Source organism: Rhyacophila brunnea, unplaced genomic scaffold, assembly GCF_057557595.1.
Source record: "Rhyacophila brunnea isolate RB1 unplaced genomic scaffold, BYU_Rbru_1.0 scaffold_22, whole genome shotgun sequence".
Lineage (NCBI taxonomy): Eukaryota > Metazoa > Arthropoda > Insecta > Trichoptera > Rhyacophilidae > Rhyacophila > Rhyacophila brunnea.
The window spans coordinates 19,965,250-19,983,858 of NW_028232882.1; the positions used below are offsets into that span (position 1 = coordinate 19,965,250).

Consider the following 18,609-nt stretch of genomic DNA (forward strand, 5'->3'; position numbering starts at 1 on the left):
ATTAGCATGAATAATGAATAGTAATTCAAAATACTAATACATTAGAGTTTGTCATTGAATTTATAGAGATAGTGATCATTCAGAATATTCTACGGAATGACGAAACCATAGACTAAATTTATTGCTGTGCGAGCATGTGACGTGATCATAATGTAATCGCAGCATAACTGTCGGCTGAGTATTTTTTGTCACGTCTTAATTTGTTGAATTTTACGATGCAGGTGGTCATGACTAGGGAATCCAATCCCGAGCCAAAATTCTGATCCCGGGATTACAATTTGACAATCCCGGGATCCCGGGACTGGTCCCGGGATTGGCATGTTTTCAATTATTAATATAAAATTTTTATATTTACCAATAACATTGATAAAATCGGTCAAAAATAAATCTAGTATAATTTATACTATTTAAGACATTTATTTTTAATATTGTATACGTTAAGTTTAATGAAGTAAATAATAATGTGAATTTATTTGGAGATTGTTGTTTCTGATAGTAAAGACTTAATGAATGGATTAGCGAGATTTAAAATAGTAAAGCAAAATAATCATTAATTAACTATTTCTTTTATTCAAACGAATAATTCACAAGATTTAAGAATATATCATTCTGATTATTGAACATTATATTATTTAGAAGAACACTAACTGAGAGAGCATATCACAACCAATAGAAAAAACTTTTTTGAAAAAAGTAAGCCAACCGGTCGGGAATCGAACCCGGCATCTCCAACGGGTAAACGCCCCAAACTAGTCGCATTCAGCCATTATGCTACGGAAGACATACTAATGACGACAAATATTTAAGCTATTGGCTATTAAATACCTACCACTCAGCGCTCTTCGAAATCATGTTACTTCGGCAATCGATTTTTGTTTATTAAATCAAAGTAGGTAGTTATTTTACTATTACAACGATTACTAACCGACGTCTAGGAATTTCTCCAATGCTCTCTCAGTTAGTGTTCTTCTAAATAATATAATGTTCAATAATCAGAATGATATATTCTTAAATCTTGTGAATTATTCGTTTGAATAAAAGAAATAGTTAATTAAAAATTATTAGCAAGTACAAGAAGTTGCTTAAAAAATATTGGAGAAATTCCTAGACGTCGGTTAGTAATCGTTGTAATAGTAAAATAACTACCTACTTTGATTTAATAAACAAAAATCGATTGCCGAAGTAACATGATTTCGAAGAGCGCTGAGTGGTAGGTATTTAATAGCCAATAGCTTAAATATTTGTCGTCATTAGTATGTCTTCCGTAGCATAATGGCTGAATGCGACTAGTTTGGGGCGTTTACCCGTTGGAGATGCCGGGTTCGATTCCCGACCGGTTGGCTTACTTTTTTCAAAAAAGTTTTTTCTATTGGTTGTGATATGCTCTCTCAGTTAGTGTTCTTCTAAATAATATAATGTTCAAAATAATCATGTCGTACTTATGGCCTTTCCGCTTCATAAATCTAATTAGTCAGCCAAATATGAAACTGCCGTAAAACGTATGATATCATGGTGGAATTACTTTGTTAAAAGTGCGAAGCATTGTTTTTACCAATCTTTCCATTTTTAATAATCTATGTGAAAAAATAAAATGAATCGGCAACCTACACATTGGTATAAATCAAACTTCATTCAAACTCAGTTTATTTCTTATGTAGTTATTTTTTATTAAAAGTATTTATTCTGTTATATTTTCGCTTTTATTCTATTTTCCATAAAAAATGATCAATCAATCAATCAATCAAGACAAAAATCAATCCCGAAATTATGTTTATCAATCCCGGGATTCATAGGTATCGAAAATAGCTCGGGATCCCGGGATTGGAATCCCTAGTCATGACTTATCCAAGTATTACCATTTTTTTGCCGTCCTTAAATCAAAATCGGATCATGATATAAAAAAAGTCATTATAACGAAAAGCTGTATAGTAAGGTATAAGTGTACTTAAAAGAAATTAATATTTGAAAGTTACCATGATGTTGTGGTGTCAAATTCACAGGGTGGAGCAATCGACCACCTTTGATGCGTGTCTTTTGCAGTATATGGTGGGGCTCTTCCGCTCTTTGTTCACTGCACCGCCATTCATTGTAACATTCCTTTTAATATTTTAGCATTGAATAATTATGTTGTGTACATTTGTCAATATCAGTAATCATCAGGGAAAGGTAACAGAGTTTAAAATTAAACCGTGTGTCATGATTTATGATCGCACAAATGTTTCACAGATTTTGTTCCAAACGCATCCACAGGGCAACTCTTTTTTTGAAGATGTTTTAAAATACTGCTCGTTTGGATGTTCGCAATGGACTTTTACAGGTAATCGAAAAATCTATAATTTTTATGAACGATTTTGTTTGAAAACTTGTGTATTTTAAAAAGATTTTTTTATTTACATATATAACGATTTTCATTGGAAGGATTTAAATGTTTACTGATAATTACAAACAAGTTTTAATTTAATAAAGTGCTTTAGGACAGTCGAACCAAAAATATTGGACACATTTTATTAAGGGAGTTTTGTTAGTGTATTGTTAAGAAGAAGCATTTTGTGGCGTTTTCCATTGTAAATTATATTGACTGCGGTCTGTACTGTATCGATGTTCATTTATCTAGACTTCATTTCCTGAAGTGGTTTACTAAAACTTTCGAAAAGTATTACAGTAAAACCTCGTTAATACGAATTCCATGGGACCGAAAATCGAAAAAAAATTCGAATTACGAAATGTATGGGGGGAAAATATTAAAATTTAAAAAAATTTTTTTTTTGATTTTCATTAATTTTGTTTCTGATCATAGATGTGCCTACCGAATTGGGTCATAAAATATTAGGATTATTTTTATTACCATCATAAAATAAGTAATTTTTGATGTTTTAAGAAAAGTCTGTCACAATTTTCAATGACTGGCTTATGAAATAGTGTACTTTATTACGATTTATTGAATATTTTTATATGCCAGGGACTCTGAAATCATTTCGAATTAAAGGTATGGTTTTATATGAAAATAATGTTCAAGGGACTTTTTTTTCGGGAAAATTTCGAATTACAGCGAATTTCTAATTATCAGTGTTCTTACTAACGAGGTTTTACTGTACGTACTAAGCCTATTTGATTATTTTTGAAAACTTTCTACAAATTTAAGGACTTGATTTGAAAGCTTTTTATTTATGATACCTTTAAATCATTAACAAGACTAAAATAGTCGGTTACATTAGATTTCAATTCAAGGCTAGCACTGCTCAGCTTAAAACTCGCCAGAGAATCTATTCCAACTACGTGCCAGCTTAACACCGTTTCGTTGTATTTCAGGATCCGGTTAAACCCAATATGTTCGGATGTATTCTGTTTGCAAATCGATTATCCAAAGTAATTAGTGGCATGACATTTTTTGTTGGTAGTCATATTTAAGCATTCGTGGGGAGTCGTGCCTGCTTTGTGTGAAGTCACATGAATTCTCCTGTCAGTTTCAATTTCTACAAAACTTGACTTATATAATAAAGACTTATAAGGCGACAACTATAACTTGAGGTGTCGCAATGTGAGTATTACAAGTTTTCCAAGCTGCATCTGAAGCTATAGTTGTTAAGTTTTAATTTTGCTGCTTCGTGATCCTCTATATTGGGCACTTTTTAACTCAAAGTCATGTAAATTCAGTCAAAGCACACTTGAGTGCATGTCTCCCGACATATGAGACATTCCCAGTCATAAAAAAAGTACTGATGCTCCACATCAAACATAGGGTTCCAGGATACGCCTGATTAAAACCGGGTGTGGTTTGGTGGGCTATTAACTTCAATGTCTAATTAAAGTAAATTGTAGGTCTACTGCGGCCAAATGATATTTTTGTGCATTTCATACCTCGAGATAGTTAACTCTTGGAATGCATCATAGTACTTGTAACACTATTTTTAAAGATTTCGGAGTTACGTTGCAATAGATCTGATGGAGTGTTTTTCTGTAGTTTGAAAGTCATGCTAAGTTTCCTTGAAACTATTACTAACTTTATAAGTGACTTTTGTTTCTTATAGTAAGTACACACGCACGTTCTTGCTCGATGGTTTTACGCTAATTTCAACATGTCTCAACACCGTCTCTACCGTCGAGTAAGAACGTGCGTGGGTACTAGGCTTTAGATTTTGGTAGACCAAAGTGAAGTTTCATCAACTATGATGTGAATGGTGTCTACATAATTCATGTTTTTCTCTTTTCATTTCTAGTCATTTTTTAAATTCAAAATACACAAAATCTTGTCTGATTTATAATTTAAATCAAAATTCACTACAATCTTTATAGGATGAATAACCACCGGAATTTGTCCGGGATAGGAAATTATTTTAATCTAATTGATCATGTATCTTACTGGTTAATGATTTATTTATTTATTTGAATTTTGTATGCATAATAATTAATTCTTATATTATTGCCTTAATCCAATTCGACAATGGTCTATCAATCAAATTAATATATAAAAAAATTGTAAATTACGATAAACGAAATTAAATACACCTAGGATTTATAGATAGATCATGTTGTTTTCACGAAATTGAGGAAACTAATTGGCGTTAAAGTTTTGTTTTTTCTTTTTTTAACATTTAAAATATAGCATATGAGTTAGTGAGCGTTCACCGGTTTCATTTAGTGACTGATAAGTTATGAATACCAATTGTGATTAAAATTATTAGGAGCCCAGTGCATTGTGGTGATAGAGCAGCCACTGTTTAATTATGATAAATATTTTTTTTCATCACAGTTAACACGATGCTGGTAAATCGAGTCAACTGTAGATACCTCATTTTGTTGCATTTGTCGTTTGACCTTCAAATGGACAACGCAGAACAATTTTTCCATAGTTATTGTAACATCTGAGAATATTAATTGTACACAATATAATTGTCAGTATTGTTTGCTGAAATTAGTAGGTATAACTACTTATTGTGATCTCTTCTCCGTTCTAATCGAATGATTCTTTATAGCATTATGATATTCTTTCCTCTTGCATTTATGGGAGATATGGGTTTGTACTATCCAAATTAAATTATTTTATACTCGAATATTCTTCATTGAAAAATATATGTTTGTACTGTGAATTTCTGTATTAAGTTATTAAAGAATTTTGTGTTTGGCGAAGGGAGAATATTGTATTTTCAATATATTTTTTTTTATATTACATTTTGTAAATGCATTTAAATAGTAAGACGTAACCAGACGAGTATTGTGTAATATAAGTGTAATTTTGCTATGTGGATAATTAATTTTATTTATTTATTGTGATTCTACGATCTTCCGATTTTTTAATACTTTATTGTCAAGGAGTTATATGAAAATATATTATGGAATCGGTCTCAAAATGTGTTTCATTTTACAACAATATCATGATTTGGGAGCGTACACAATAGCTAAATCACACGAGCCTGTTTTGAAGACTTTCACTGACCGCCTGGCCCAACTGGAAAATTTATCATTCTTTTTGAGTCATGAGTGAAATATTTCTTTTCTTTCTATTGGCGGAATCAATTCGATGACGAGCTCACAATTGCCTTGGAAGATTGGAGAAAATGGCCGAAACTGTTTCCAGACGTTATTTGAACAGATAATAATAATGTGAAACAAAAAATTAATTAACAGTAAATACAATCGGCAAGTTGTTGTCCAAATATAATCTTCAATAGTTTGCGATGACATTCGAAGTATGAAATTGAGGTAAGACTGTTTAGAAAAAAATATTTCTTTTGTTTACTTATTTACCAGGAAATAAAATTAAAATAAAAAATGTATGTTATGAACTAATCACAGGCGTTTAGACAATCCAATTGGTACCTGAATCGTTAAATGTAATTACTATTTAAGTTTGGTTTTTAATGACAAAATTAATTTCTTATGTGGATTCAACAACGTTTTCTTGTGTGTATCATTGTATTAATGATACAATTTTATTGTAAGACATAGAGGTCGATATTTGATAACAGGCTTTCAATAAAAATCAAATTTTGGACCAAAATAGGATTTATGAATTTTACAAGATAGAACACAAAAAATGAAAAATCATTAATAAAATATATTAATATAGGTACAAATAACTACAATTCGAGTAATTTAAAAATATACAATTAAAATAATACATACCAGGTATTAAAAATTAACAGTAAAAGGAAAATATAGTTTGGTTTGAACGTTTATCTCACGCACTTTTTATAGCACTCATAGTGGCCGAGTCGGTCAAGCGACCATCAAGGAAGCTGTGAGTTATGGGATCTTTCCCGTATCTGGGAAAATAAACGTGCATGTTATCTTTTTTATGTTTATCAGTAAAATACTGATAATGAAATAAAATTGCATGTTCCATGAATGTGACTGTCCTAGCACTTTTATATTAGTTATCGTTTATCGAACTGATATGAAGCGCTCATTGTGGATTTGGCATGGTAATAATCATATTATCCGAAGTGAGAATGGACTGAGTAAGGATATTCGGTTTCATACCGTAATCCTCTGTCATCAAACAGTTGTCAGTCATATCCTTGTGGCTTTCATCAATCTCTAAGTACTGCGGCATGTAATGACCCATCGCGTCCTTGGACAGTTGGCCATGGAGTGTCTTCAGTAGATCTTGGGAGATTTGCGGTCCACCGTCCGCCAGCATACCGTAGGCAGAAGTTTCAGTGTCCTGCATCATGGGATCCAGAGAGAAAAGACCTGTGGGATTGGTCCATAAGTCGGGCATATGAATCCCATTCAATAAATCACCGTCACTCATATTGATCACTGCGTTATTGGACATCTCCGTGACGGACAGAGTGACCAACTCGCCCGATTGTACGTCGATCAATGAGAAGATCTGATCTTTTGGTCGGTGCATGGTTGGAACTTCTGCGTTGACCTCTAGCGGGTGTTCCATTGTTTTATTGGCACAACTGGGTTTCTTTCTGCTGTTTTTATTGAATTTCATAACTGGAAAAGAAACGATTAAGCATTATTAATATAAGAAACCAGTTGTTTATATCCATCATTGGGTAGATGTTAGAATATGTGCCTTTTGATCCATGGGTTGACAACCCAATGTCTGTCACTGAGTTTAATTCACATGGTAAGAATGTCAAAGTAATCGTATTATAAAAAAAATCTTTTCGTAATAATTCAAGACAGATGTCATGTAGACCAATATTTCGCAGCCGGTGGGGGTCCACAGGCTTTGCTTGGGGGTTCGTGAGTCGCCTAGTCAATTTATGCAAATGTAGAAAACAAATAGTTAAAATAAATATTTATTAAGTCATACATATACAAAGAAATTGGTTCCAAATTGCAATCAATATATATTTTTTATTATTCTAAAGCCTGACTCATGATTTTCAAAGGGATGAAATCAATCTACTTCAATGCGGACGGGACTGGTGAGTGCACATAGTGCCTGAAGATGCCGAAGAAACCCGGGTCGAAAAAAACGACTCAAATGGAATAGTACAAAACTTAAATCCATTAGAATCTAAATTCAAATTCCATCAAGCACCTTCGATCGATAGTATTAATATTATAAATGAAGATTGTCAAACAATGGAAGAATCAAGCCGTGTGTTAAAAAGAGTTGCCAATAAGACTACAATTTTATTATAAATGTGTCTAAATAATGTAAAGTACGAAAATATGATTCAAATTATGTTCAATACTAGTTTTCTTATGTTACAATCGATGAAATTCAAAGACCCCAATGTGTAATTTGTGAAGTTTCAGCGGACGATTCATTAAAGCCTGTAAAATTAATTCGTCATTTGGAATCAAAGCATCGAAACATTAAAAAGATATTGATTATTTTGAAAGACAATTAACAGCATTGAACGCACAAAAAACAGTATTGCATGTTCCACGTATTGTATCTAATACCTCAATTATTGTGAAATCATCAATTTTGGTAGCGATGCATATAGCGAAGACTAAAAATGTTTACAATTGCAAAAGATTTAATTAAGCCTTGTATGGTGGATGTGTGCATTTTGAATGAGTTTTTTGGACAATCATGTGTGAATAATTTACATTCCTTTATTATATATTAATAAATTTTAATAATTTAATAACACATTTTTATCACGGAGGGTCCGCGAAACTTCATACACGTTGTAAGGGGCCCACGATACTGAAAAGGTTACAGAACACTGATGTAGACCATATTGAACTTACCCGATATTGCTAAGTGATCCTTTGGAATATGCTCATCGTGTTTTGAGTGGATGTGACGTTGCAATATGCCGGCTCTGAGGAAACTCTTGGGACAGTGTGGGCATTTGTGTGGCATGACAGCAGAGTGTGTCAGCCTATGGCGATTTAGTTGGGTCTGCACTTTGAACGGCTTCCAACATATATCGCATGGAAAATTTTTAACCTAATACATAAATAACATGTAATTAATCATATTATATTGTGTCAAACATTGAGGGTCTACACCATGGGTGGCCAACCCGCGGGCCACATGCGGCCCACTAGGTGTCAATTTGGGGGCCGTGGAGCAGTGAGAAAATAAAAATAATATCAAATAATGCTGCCTCTAGATGTGCTAATTTCATAAATTGAGATTCGATATTGGCTCAAGATTTTAAAAAGCACTGTGTGCTTTTTGCTGCATTTGTAACGCTATTCTCCGTGGACGTGAATTTATTATCGGGACATTTACAAATGGAACATAGTGAAATGTGTTGCGATGAACAGTTAAAGGTGAAACTCCATCAGGTTGGTTTGGAGGAGTTTTACAAAACATATTTGGACAAGGAGAAATATCCTGCATTTTACAAACATGCTCTAATGATGATTTCGCTATTTGGAAACACTGTCTTATACGTGTGAACAGCTTTTTAGTCGGATGAAGCATATCAAATCCCGAGTGAGAACACGAATCACTGATGTGCATTTGGAAAACTGTTTGCATGTAGGAACAACCTCACTCGATATCGATATTGATGCACTTAGTTCTGCCACACAAAATCAAACTTCTCACTAAAATTTATTATTTTTATATTATTTTGTTCAAATTGTATTTAAAAAAAGTCTAATCTAAAAAATATGTTTGATTCTCATTTTTGTTTTATTTTATTATTATATATTTCGTTTTTGTTTTGTATAAAAAACAATTGGTTGTGCGGCCCGGGAGGAAATCTCATTTTTAGAATCTGGCCCGGCTGCTGAAAAGGTTGGCCACCCATGGTCTACACGGAATAAGGAGAGGCCGCCTACACTATTGTCCGACCGAGTCAAGGACGCTATGGGTATCTCGATACTTCAGCTATACAGACGGCGGAATGTAGGGATCGTTGCGACAAACATAACTAGGACTTTGGAAGGGAATCACAAACAGCGAGAGATACAAAAATTAAGAATACATTACTGATAATAATATAAATGCAACTTCACTCACCTCGGAATGAACAGTCTCACAATGTGTCCGGAGATGTGTAGACGAACTCAAAGTGGCAGGGCATTGATCGCAGACATACTTTTTGATTTCACCGCCATGCCGGCAGTTTTTGTGCCTCACAAGATTCGTCATCCTCGTGGTCGTGTACGGGCACTGATCGCAGGAAAAAACGATCGCTAAAAATTTCAGAATGATAGAGGAGCCGAGGATTAGACGGATCCAAGAAGGACTGTCATTTTTATAAAAAGTAACTAGAAACTGTCGGTATCAATATGCTCTAACTGAGGAGTAGACAATATGTAGAGACAAAAGAACAATGTCTCTACATATTGTTTGCTTGTTTACCTTTTTGTTGATGCATTCTGGTGCAGTGTGTTGAGAGTCCGTAACAATTTGCGAATGCTGTGCCGCACTTTTCACAGACAAAGGGTTTCTCAACAGTCGTGTCTTGATTGGTTATCGTGTGTTTTTTTCTGATGCAGTGGCGTTTATACGTGTACCGATCTCTGAACATCATTGAACACTCTTTGCACCAAACTGGATCTAAAAAATTATCATACACTACTATAGAAAAATTGCCTTCAACTCCAAATTCAATGTTGATTCCGGTTCTATTCGTAAATTTAAAAAAACCTAGGTAATACAACCAAAGAAGCATGCATATTACAACTTCTTTGTGAGATGGCCGAGAATTATATCAGATTATGGAGCCGATGAAAACAAACACTCAAAACAGTTCTTTGGATGCAGTTTAAGAGTGTGAACTAAGCTTAGATCGTTGCTAACCGTTGTGGTCTGGTTTGATCAGCATTTTCTCGTAAGAACAGAACTCAAACCAGAAATATATCTATTGTAAAGAATACTAACATAATACCCCGTTTACACACGCGAATTTACTGCTTATGTATTAGCGCGGCCAAAACAAGGAAATGCACGTGTAAACAGGTATTATCGTGCAAATTGCAAGATTGCATGCATGGTTTAAAAAAGCCCAGCAGTTTCTGAATCTTATCTGAACTTATGAGATATCAACGCCTATGCAGTACAATGATAGTGGAGAATCTGTCAGAAAAAAATGAACTACACCATGCAGAGCATGTTTGATTATACATTTTTCACAACCAGTCGAATAGAACCATAAAATGATACGTGTTTCGCTTACGCATGAAGAATGAGATTGGCGAGACAGTCACGTGTAAACAGTTATTATCACGATACTTGAATTTACACACTATTGGTGCCAGTAAATCGACGTACGTGTACAGGTGCTGTAAGTAATAAATAACAGCAGAGGTATTAATTTTAAAACAATGGCTTGAGTTATATTTTATAATTATTATTATTGTAATATTTTAGGCAATGTGCAATTAGAGTTGGGTATTTACCGAGAAAATCTCAATCTCGAGATTCGGGATTTCCCGAAATGATGAAATTTTGAATTCTCGAGAATCGGGATTTTCAGAAAAGAATTCTCGAGATATCGGGGAAATTAAAAAAAATCTTGTAAAAATCCTAAAATCAGTGTAAAAACAGACAAATTCCAAAAAAATATGATTTTTTTTATTTATGTAAGAAGACAAACAAAACAGAAGTAGGAAAACAAAAATAATTCAAATAGTATTTCAAAAAACACAGACTGTCAATCGCGTACGCTTTTGAGACACAAAATTCCCTGATGTTGCAAAAATCACACTCATTTTGAGTCGACGTTGGCTTAATGTGTTAAATGCCCCGATCAGTCTTTGAACGTTTTGTGTTTTCTATCCACTTTTTTCATATAGAAAATCGTTTTTTCAATTAATATTTAATAATATAGAAATCCCGAATCCCGAGAAAAGATTCTCGAGATCCAGGATTTCCCGAAATGTTAAAAATTTCAATTCTCGAGAATTCCCGAAACCCAACTCTATGTGCAATGTCATACCTGGATAACTATCGAACCGTTTGCAGATTTCCCCATGTTCTCTATAGAGTGTTCGACCTTTGAATGTTATTTTGCATTGCTGGCAGAGATAAGTATTCGGTTTTTTACATTTCTGAAACAATCAATTGAACAATTGAAGAGTATTATAATTAGGCTGCATACCTACATACAATATTAGAAAATCATTAATTACCACCGAGTAAACAGTGATTATCATGAAAGGATTAAGCTTAAATGTAAATAAAGTTGTGATTATATTGAGATGCATGTCGCATACTATCACGTGACGTCACAGTAAGCTGCCGCTACGGGATAAAAGCATGTAATGTCTTGGTATTAAAAATGTTATCAGTTAGCAAAATCTGCCGAATTCACCAGAACAACAATGAGGTCACCTCACGTTGTACCGCACTACATTGACACCTGCATGACTTTTTGAACGTTCTTTTATCATTTTCTACATGCCTACACTTTTTCGATTCATGTCAAAATCACGTATTTCTTGTTTTTAGCGGTTGGCACTATGTATTTTCTATAAGAATGTTGTCTATTATCTATGGTCTGCAGGTTGGGTTCTATTCAAAATATTATCTATGGACATAATATCGCAAGTTATTTACTAAATTTGTCCCCGTGACAGAGTGATAGTACACGACGTGCATCTCAATATAATCACAACAACTGACCATAAACCAGGTGTAACTAAGTAATGTAAACAATTTTTGTAGGGACAAAGTTACTTTCCCTCAAACACAAACAAGATTTCAATGTAAAGGGGCAAGTGTATTATAAACAAAAACAGGAAATACCACATATATTTTTTATTTCGGCAAAGAATTTTATTTACAAAGTTATTCACTATTTAGTATACAGAATGAGGGGGCTCGGGACACGGTTTCATAGCCCCCGGAACGAAAACACGGCGGCATTTTCGCATGATTATCTTGTTGTTGTTATGTACTGTTCATACTTCTGTTTTTCAGATTCGGCCTGGTGAAAGGTCGGTAGCAAGAGGGACTACTTGCGGCATTTAGATGCATATATCTTGATTTTTTAGGACATTTTTCATCTGAAGCTTTCATCAAAGGCAAAAAAACTGCATTTTCTGCAGTGGGATATATAATTTACTGCATCTTATCGAGTAGCGAATGGTAAAAGGCTACTGAAGCGTAGCTAGAAACAGATTCTCAATTTTTAAAGCATTGATCTGATACAATAGGCCTTGTATGAGGTGTACCGTAATTTAGTTGCCAACCTTCGCCAGAAGACGGCGCTGCGAAGAGAAGATTTCAAAACCAGAGTCATTCATTGACATTTAATTAAGTAAGTATATTCCGATAGAGGTGATGGGTTTTTGCTAAAGAATTTAGACCATAAATAGAAGGAGCCTTATACGTTATTTCTGTTATGATATTTGAAATTATTTAACAAGCACGTGAAGCATGGTTATGTTGGTCAACTTAACAAATATTATTCACTTAATTTGGCAGCCATTTTCTATGTTCAGTGTGATTAGTTACCCTCCTTTCACAGTATACGGTTTTAGCCGTACGGATTAAATCGAACGGTCAAAATCTGAATCGGCAACAAGTTCACGTTCTATTCTCACTATACGGTTTATGCACGGTTTTTTTCCGTCACTAGCTCAGTTTGTGGGTGTTGAGTCATCGGTGACTGTCCGGCCACTGTGCAATACAGTGACAATGGACGGCTGCTAGTAATGTGAAAAGGGCCACGCTCTTCTTCACGTCACTAAAAGAATGTCGCCGTTCGATTTTTTGCCGTACGGTCAAAACCGAATAATGTGAAAGGAGCGTTACTCAATTGCAGTTAAAAACGGTTTTACACAAATTTTTTAGGATTCTTCATATAAATAATGATGCCGAAGTGTAATATTACTGGCTGCTTATCTACTCATCGTGACGGATTGTCTTTTTATACGCCCTGCAAATTGGCAAATAAATGTCATAGCAGTAGTATGAAGTTTTCTGGAAATGAACCTGCAGTGCGAAGTCACTTGTAGCTAATTTCATGTCAGGAACGGTGGCCCTTTTTTTATTTCTAAGCTCCATCTCTATAGAAGGAGGTTTTCAACATCTTTGGTTTTTACAAAGATTAATAGGGTCATGCAAATACCTAAAAACCAGTTGAGATACAGCTATATTACGACAGGCATAGTAGTACATATTTATCTGGGAGAAGACATGGTGAAAAAAGAAGAATAAATATCACAATATTATACAATACCATCCCGTGAATCTTTCTATGTTCTCTTAGTAGACTTCTGGTACAAAATGATAAGTCACATTTCGTGCATTGAAATTTTTCATGTTTCTAAAAAAAATCAAATTATTTAATTGATATTAATTTTTATAATGCACATTCTCATTTTGACCAGTGTGGATACTTATAATAACCAGAAGGAGCCATATAAACATTTTGTATTACAACCAAATCCAGAGCAAAGATCGTTCTAGCATGCCATTGGCATGGCCATAGAACGGTTTGTTTCTTTAGAAAAAAATAAAAATAGTAGGTAGCCATTGATATACTACTGGATGAATCATATGCTTCTTAAAATGACGCCCGATTTTCAGCGACTCGGCCAGTGTTAAAACTTACTGTTTTAATATCAGCGGACTTAACTCGATAAGCTCACTTAATATTTGTCTCGAAAACGACCTGGCAATAATTATGAGTAGGCCTGATCTAGCTTGCATCTTACTCTAACTAATAGTCAGCGCATGACGACTTGCTCTGTCCGCTCAGACATGAATTTTTGGAAGCTTGCAAACTTTGGGTTGCAGACCCTTAGGGTCACTATTCCAAGAACGCAAATTTAGTTTTACAGCCAGGGCAATACGGGTGAAATTCGGGAATCCATGTTAACGGTCTTAACGCATTATACCTTCAAGGAAATATTATAAGACGATATTCGTAATATCTTCTTTTGTGATACATTTTTAAAATGACACTTGTATGGGAACTCCTCATCTAGTAGTATATCAATGTAGGTAGCATAATGGTTCCAGCATTGTTGATTTTTAGAATTGGTTTAAATTCTCTGGCAAACTATTCAGTAATAATATTTCAGTATGAAAACACTAAATCTGTTTGTTTACTACATAATTATAGGATTACAACATTTTTAAAAAATGGCAGGCTTTGTTGACATCAGATCTTACTTTATTACTTACTTCTATACATCTATTATCGATTTTTATGTGATCGTTCATCTAAATAAGCTTGGTATTCACAGCATACAACACGTCATGGAGAATACCAAGTAAACTCATTTTATAAATTATCATGAATTATCACCAAGCAATGGATCTCGTGAAAAGATGGTTCATTCATTTATTTTTAACCGGTTCTATGCCTTCAGCGAGTTTTCTCGCTCTATGAGGCTGTGTTCGACAGGCCGTATATACAAATTTAGCGACTTATCTCGTCCGAATTTAAACTCAAATTACTAGCCACTGTCAATTGATTTGCATAATCTGAAAAATTTAACACACAGTGACATCTGTTTGAATAATTATGAAATACTAAGTCACAAATATTACAGCGATTTTAGTAAAAGCTTCACTCTACATTCAACTTATGTCGTTAAAAATCTGCGGCCTATCAGATACTGCCATAGTAATATTGTGAGTCATAGAAAAGGTTAAAAGAACATACAAAATTTAAGAATGTGGCATTCGTTATTGAATCTAAATAATTTTGAACACTTTCTTGTGTATTATTGAATAAAAAATAATTTAACTATAAACTATTAACAAATGCAAAAGAGATGCTGACGTGATCTACGAATCAAAGTTGATAGGCCAAAATGCATATAATGTTGATTACATTAAATCGAATTAACACATTGTGGATACAGTATAAAATTAAGGTATACTGGATTTGTATATTTTTTTAGTCTGCTTTTATGCATTTTTTCATTTGCTAAATGAACGCATCGCAGTGCATGCCTAGCGTGGGTATTGCCTGCCATAAACCGGTTTCAAAATGGCAGTTTTTCATGAGGAAAGTGCTCGCGTACATAACTCCACCAGCAATGGATTTCTGTTCAACATCGTGTCAGTGTTGCCAACCGAATGATTCTGAGAAAATGTATAATAGTAAATTATACTAGATTTTTACGCCAATTAAGCCAAAATCCTTTAAAGGATTCAAAACGAAAAATGTTCTGTGTACTATAGTTTTTTCAAAACACTATAATTTTTGTATTAATATTGTAAAAAGATAACAGTGCCGTTTCCTGTGAAAAATTGAATACTATTTTATGTAAAACTTTGGATAGTCGACAGTGTGTTCACACATTCAACCTAAAGCATGCGTAAAACAAATCACTTAACACCAGAATTAAGAAGTTGAAGTGAAGTGGAACATGATGTGATCAACTGTAAACATATCTAATTGTCAAATGTTGACATAGTAATTGATTGTAATTTTTTCACTCACTGCCTTATGTGTCTCGAACAAATTTTCCGACACAAAGCTTTGGTCACACAGTGAGCATTGGTATTTTCGTCTAACACCGATGCAACTTTCCTTCAGGTGTCTCTTCAAATTATGCATTTTGCCACACCTAAAAAAAAACATACATATAAATCGTTTCACCCATGCAACATATGTTTGCAGGCGTGCTTACTGCAACTTTTGATATGGAGGGATAAATGTTATCGCTATGTAAGCTTTGTACCAGTGGCGAAGGGTGGAGATAGGCTGTGGAGATCTGACATAAATAGTCCATACTAAACTTTGTCAGACATACTTATTTGTTTTCATTGAACCAAGAATACAAATAGTAGATGGTGTTAGCAAGTTTTTAAAGTTCAATTAAACCCCGCCTAACCAAACTATAATAGATAAAAGATTCAAAATATCTAAAATTATGCTATTAAATCACACATAATTTTTGATATTTTATAGATAGAAAAATATTCATCTGTTATGGTTTGATGCCCATAATGGATGAGCGTCGTGGGTTCCAGGTTCGAAACCTGGGTCTGGCCAATACACAATATTGTTTTTCAATTTGTGTATGAGTCAGAGTGTGGACCTAATAAGTTGAGCAAGTGGCCGACACCCATTTCTCGTAAAAACAAAAATCTGTTAATACAAACCTCCATTCTGTGGAGGCCTATATGATCGTATTAGGATTGGACATGGTCAAAAGAAAGAAGATGGTTTTATAAAGGCAGAGTTTAAATTTTAAAAACTAACCAACACCATCTGCAATTTGTATTTGCAATTTGACAAAGTTTATTGTGCATTACATATGTTGGATGTCCACAGCCTAGGCTAACTGGCCTGATCCATTGATTGGTTGTGTGCGGCAGCTGACCGGACTGGCACACAATGCATAAAAGCATCGATTTTAATAAAATATGGATATTTAGGTAGGTAGATAGTTTCTGTAATGTCATATTTATAATATACAATAGGATTTTCGATTATCTTTCTCGAAATTATTTTTTTAAATTATCTTATTATTAATTATTTAGTACAAAGCTCCAGTCATAGACAATAATATTATGCTCAAAGGTTTTTGGCTTCGCCTATCGAGCCTACCGTATTGCATAAATTTCGGTAAATAAATCTGAATTCCTGACAAAAGAATCGTACAAATATAATAGTTACGCGCACTGTCGCATATTTTTACCTTTGATACGAATTCTGAATTCAATATTTAAAGATTCTGACAGATATATTTTTTCACTTTATAATGCCTTTAGTCCATATTTTTCTTATAAGATAAGCTTTAAATAATCGTCCAGTATGGAGCCTTCGCCACCGCTATGTAGATTTTGAATGACAAAATGAGTATAATTTTTTCCGCTTATTGAAAAGTTATATTACTTTTATTTTGTCAAGATTATTAAAAATACGTTTTTATATTTAATATTGTTTTATTTTTCAAATCCCCCGTTGATAGGAAAATTTCACTACTTGCAACTTTGTCCACAACTACATGAAGAATTATTTACCTGATACCGCAGTATGGGCAGCCAAGTAGTACCATTTTAGATATGGCATCGTCCTTATTCCATTTTTGAACATCAGGAAGAAAGTACACACCCTTAGGGTCTATACTTTCTGAGCAGTCATCTACTGTCACGTGGTAGTTAAAGGATATTCGATTTTGAAAAATGGCTTTGCATTTTAAACAACTGCTAGGCGCACAGTCGTGTTTTAATATATGTTTAATTAAATCAATCATGTTTGGTAAATTACGCGTGCATATTACACATGAGAACTTGCGTTTGGTGTTTGAACATTTTGCCTTTTTTCCATTACAGGTTTGAATATCACGTTTCGATTCACTGCAGTCTTCAATTAATTTAATTTCATTTTTAACAAATTCACTTGAATTGTCATTGCAATTAGTTTCGAATTCAGCTGTGTTTTTTTTTTCATTGTTTTCATCATTAGATGAAATATGTTCGCCATTTTTAACTATAGCTTTGTTATCTTCGCAAATTGAATCTCGTTCGAAATTCGAATTTTCATGAATTTCCGGTTTAATGTCATCTTGGTCAGATGTTTGATAAAGTGCTTTACTTGCCAAAGGTGTATTGGATGAAATGGAAGTAACATTGCTTTTAGATATAAACTCCTTCTCATTTCTCTGTCCGTTGCCTTCTTCACTTCTTGGCTTAGAGTCCTCGGTTCCCGACGGTGGTCTTTGGCGTAATGAATAACTATAATCAGTGTTTTTCCTCTTTGATATTTTAAGTAAACACTTTCTAATAAATTTTATACCTTCGCATTGTTCTGAATATGTAAGTTTTGTTAAGTGTTCAATTAAAATTTCAACCTGCAATAAATAAAATGGCTCATAAATTTGATTATATAGGTAGGTACAGTGATTTATTTGATGGAGTAAAAACAAAGTTTATCCGAATTAAAAACTGGTTTTTACCTGATACTTGAAATGATTTAGTATCTCGTTCGAGTCAAACATCTTCCTGAAATTAATAGCAATACACTTAATATACCAAGAGTACTATAATATTGAATATTTCAACGAAATAAAACCATGCATTTTCGTTTTATTTGTTCTGTCAATCTGACATTTTGACACTAACCGTAGACTAATCTGTGTCTGACACTAACCATAAAGTTGCCATTTTAGTATATTATCTATGGTTGCATGTTTTGATTATTATTTTATTGTTGTGTGGTACCAAAATTTATCAGAGGGATGAAAACGAAAATGTTCTTAGATGACACCTAGGCACCTACCTACATATATTGATTTTTTATCCTGACTATATAA

General features: G+C 33.7%; 1 protein-coding gene across 1 annotated transcript; it reads right to left on the reverse strand.

The window, feature by feature from the left end:
* Positions 1-6,040: 6,040 nt before the first annotated feature.
* Positions 6,041-18,415, reverse strand: LOC147070175 (uncharacterized). Its single transcript, XM_085950010.1, has 9 exons — positions 18,253-18,415; positions 17,318-18,147; positions 15,789-15,915; positions 13,569-13,655; positions 11,322-11,433; positions 9,743-9,940; positions 9,398-9,573; positions 8,170-8,371; positions 6,041-6,948 (listed from the first exon to the last, which is right to left on the reverse strand). The coding sequence occupies exons 1-9, from the start codon at positions 18,292-18,294 to the stop codon at positions 6,404-6,406; spliced, it is 2,319 nt and encodes a 772-aa protein (XP_085806136.1). The 5' UTR covers positions 18,295-18,415; the 3' UTR covers positions 6,041-6,403.
* Between the last annotated feature and the right edge of the window lie 194 nt (positions 18,416-18,609).

What these genes read in the sequence shown, in the direction of transcription:
- LOC147070175 (XM_085950010.1), bottom strand. Translation starts at nt 18,294, where the DNA reads ATGTTTGACTCGAACGAGATACTAAATCATTTCAAGTATCAG. An exon ending in TAAATCATTTCAAGTATCAG is followed by an intron (nt 18,148 to 18,252) that starts GTAAAAACCAGT and finishes TATTTATTGCAG; the next exon opens with GTTGAAATTTTAATTGAACA. An exon ending in ACGGTTCGATAGTTATCCAG is followed by an intron (nt 9,941 to 11,321) that starts GTATGACATTGC and finishes ATAATTTTTTAG; the next exon opens with ATCCAGTTTGGTGCAAAGAG.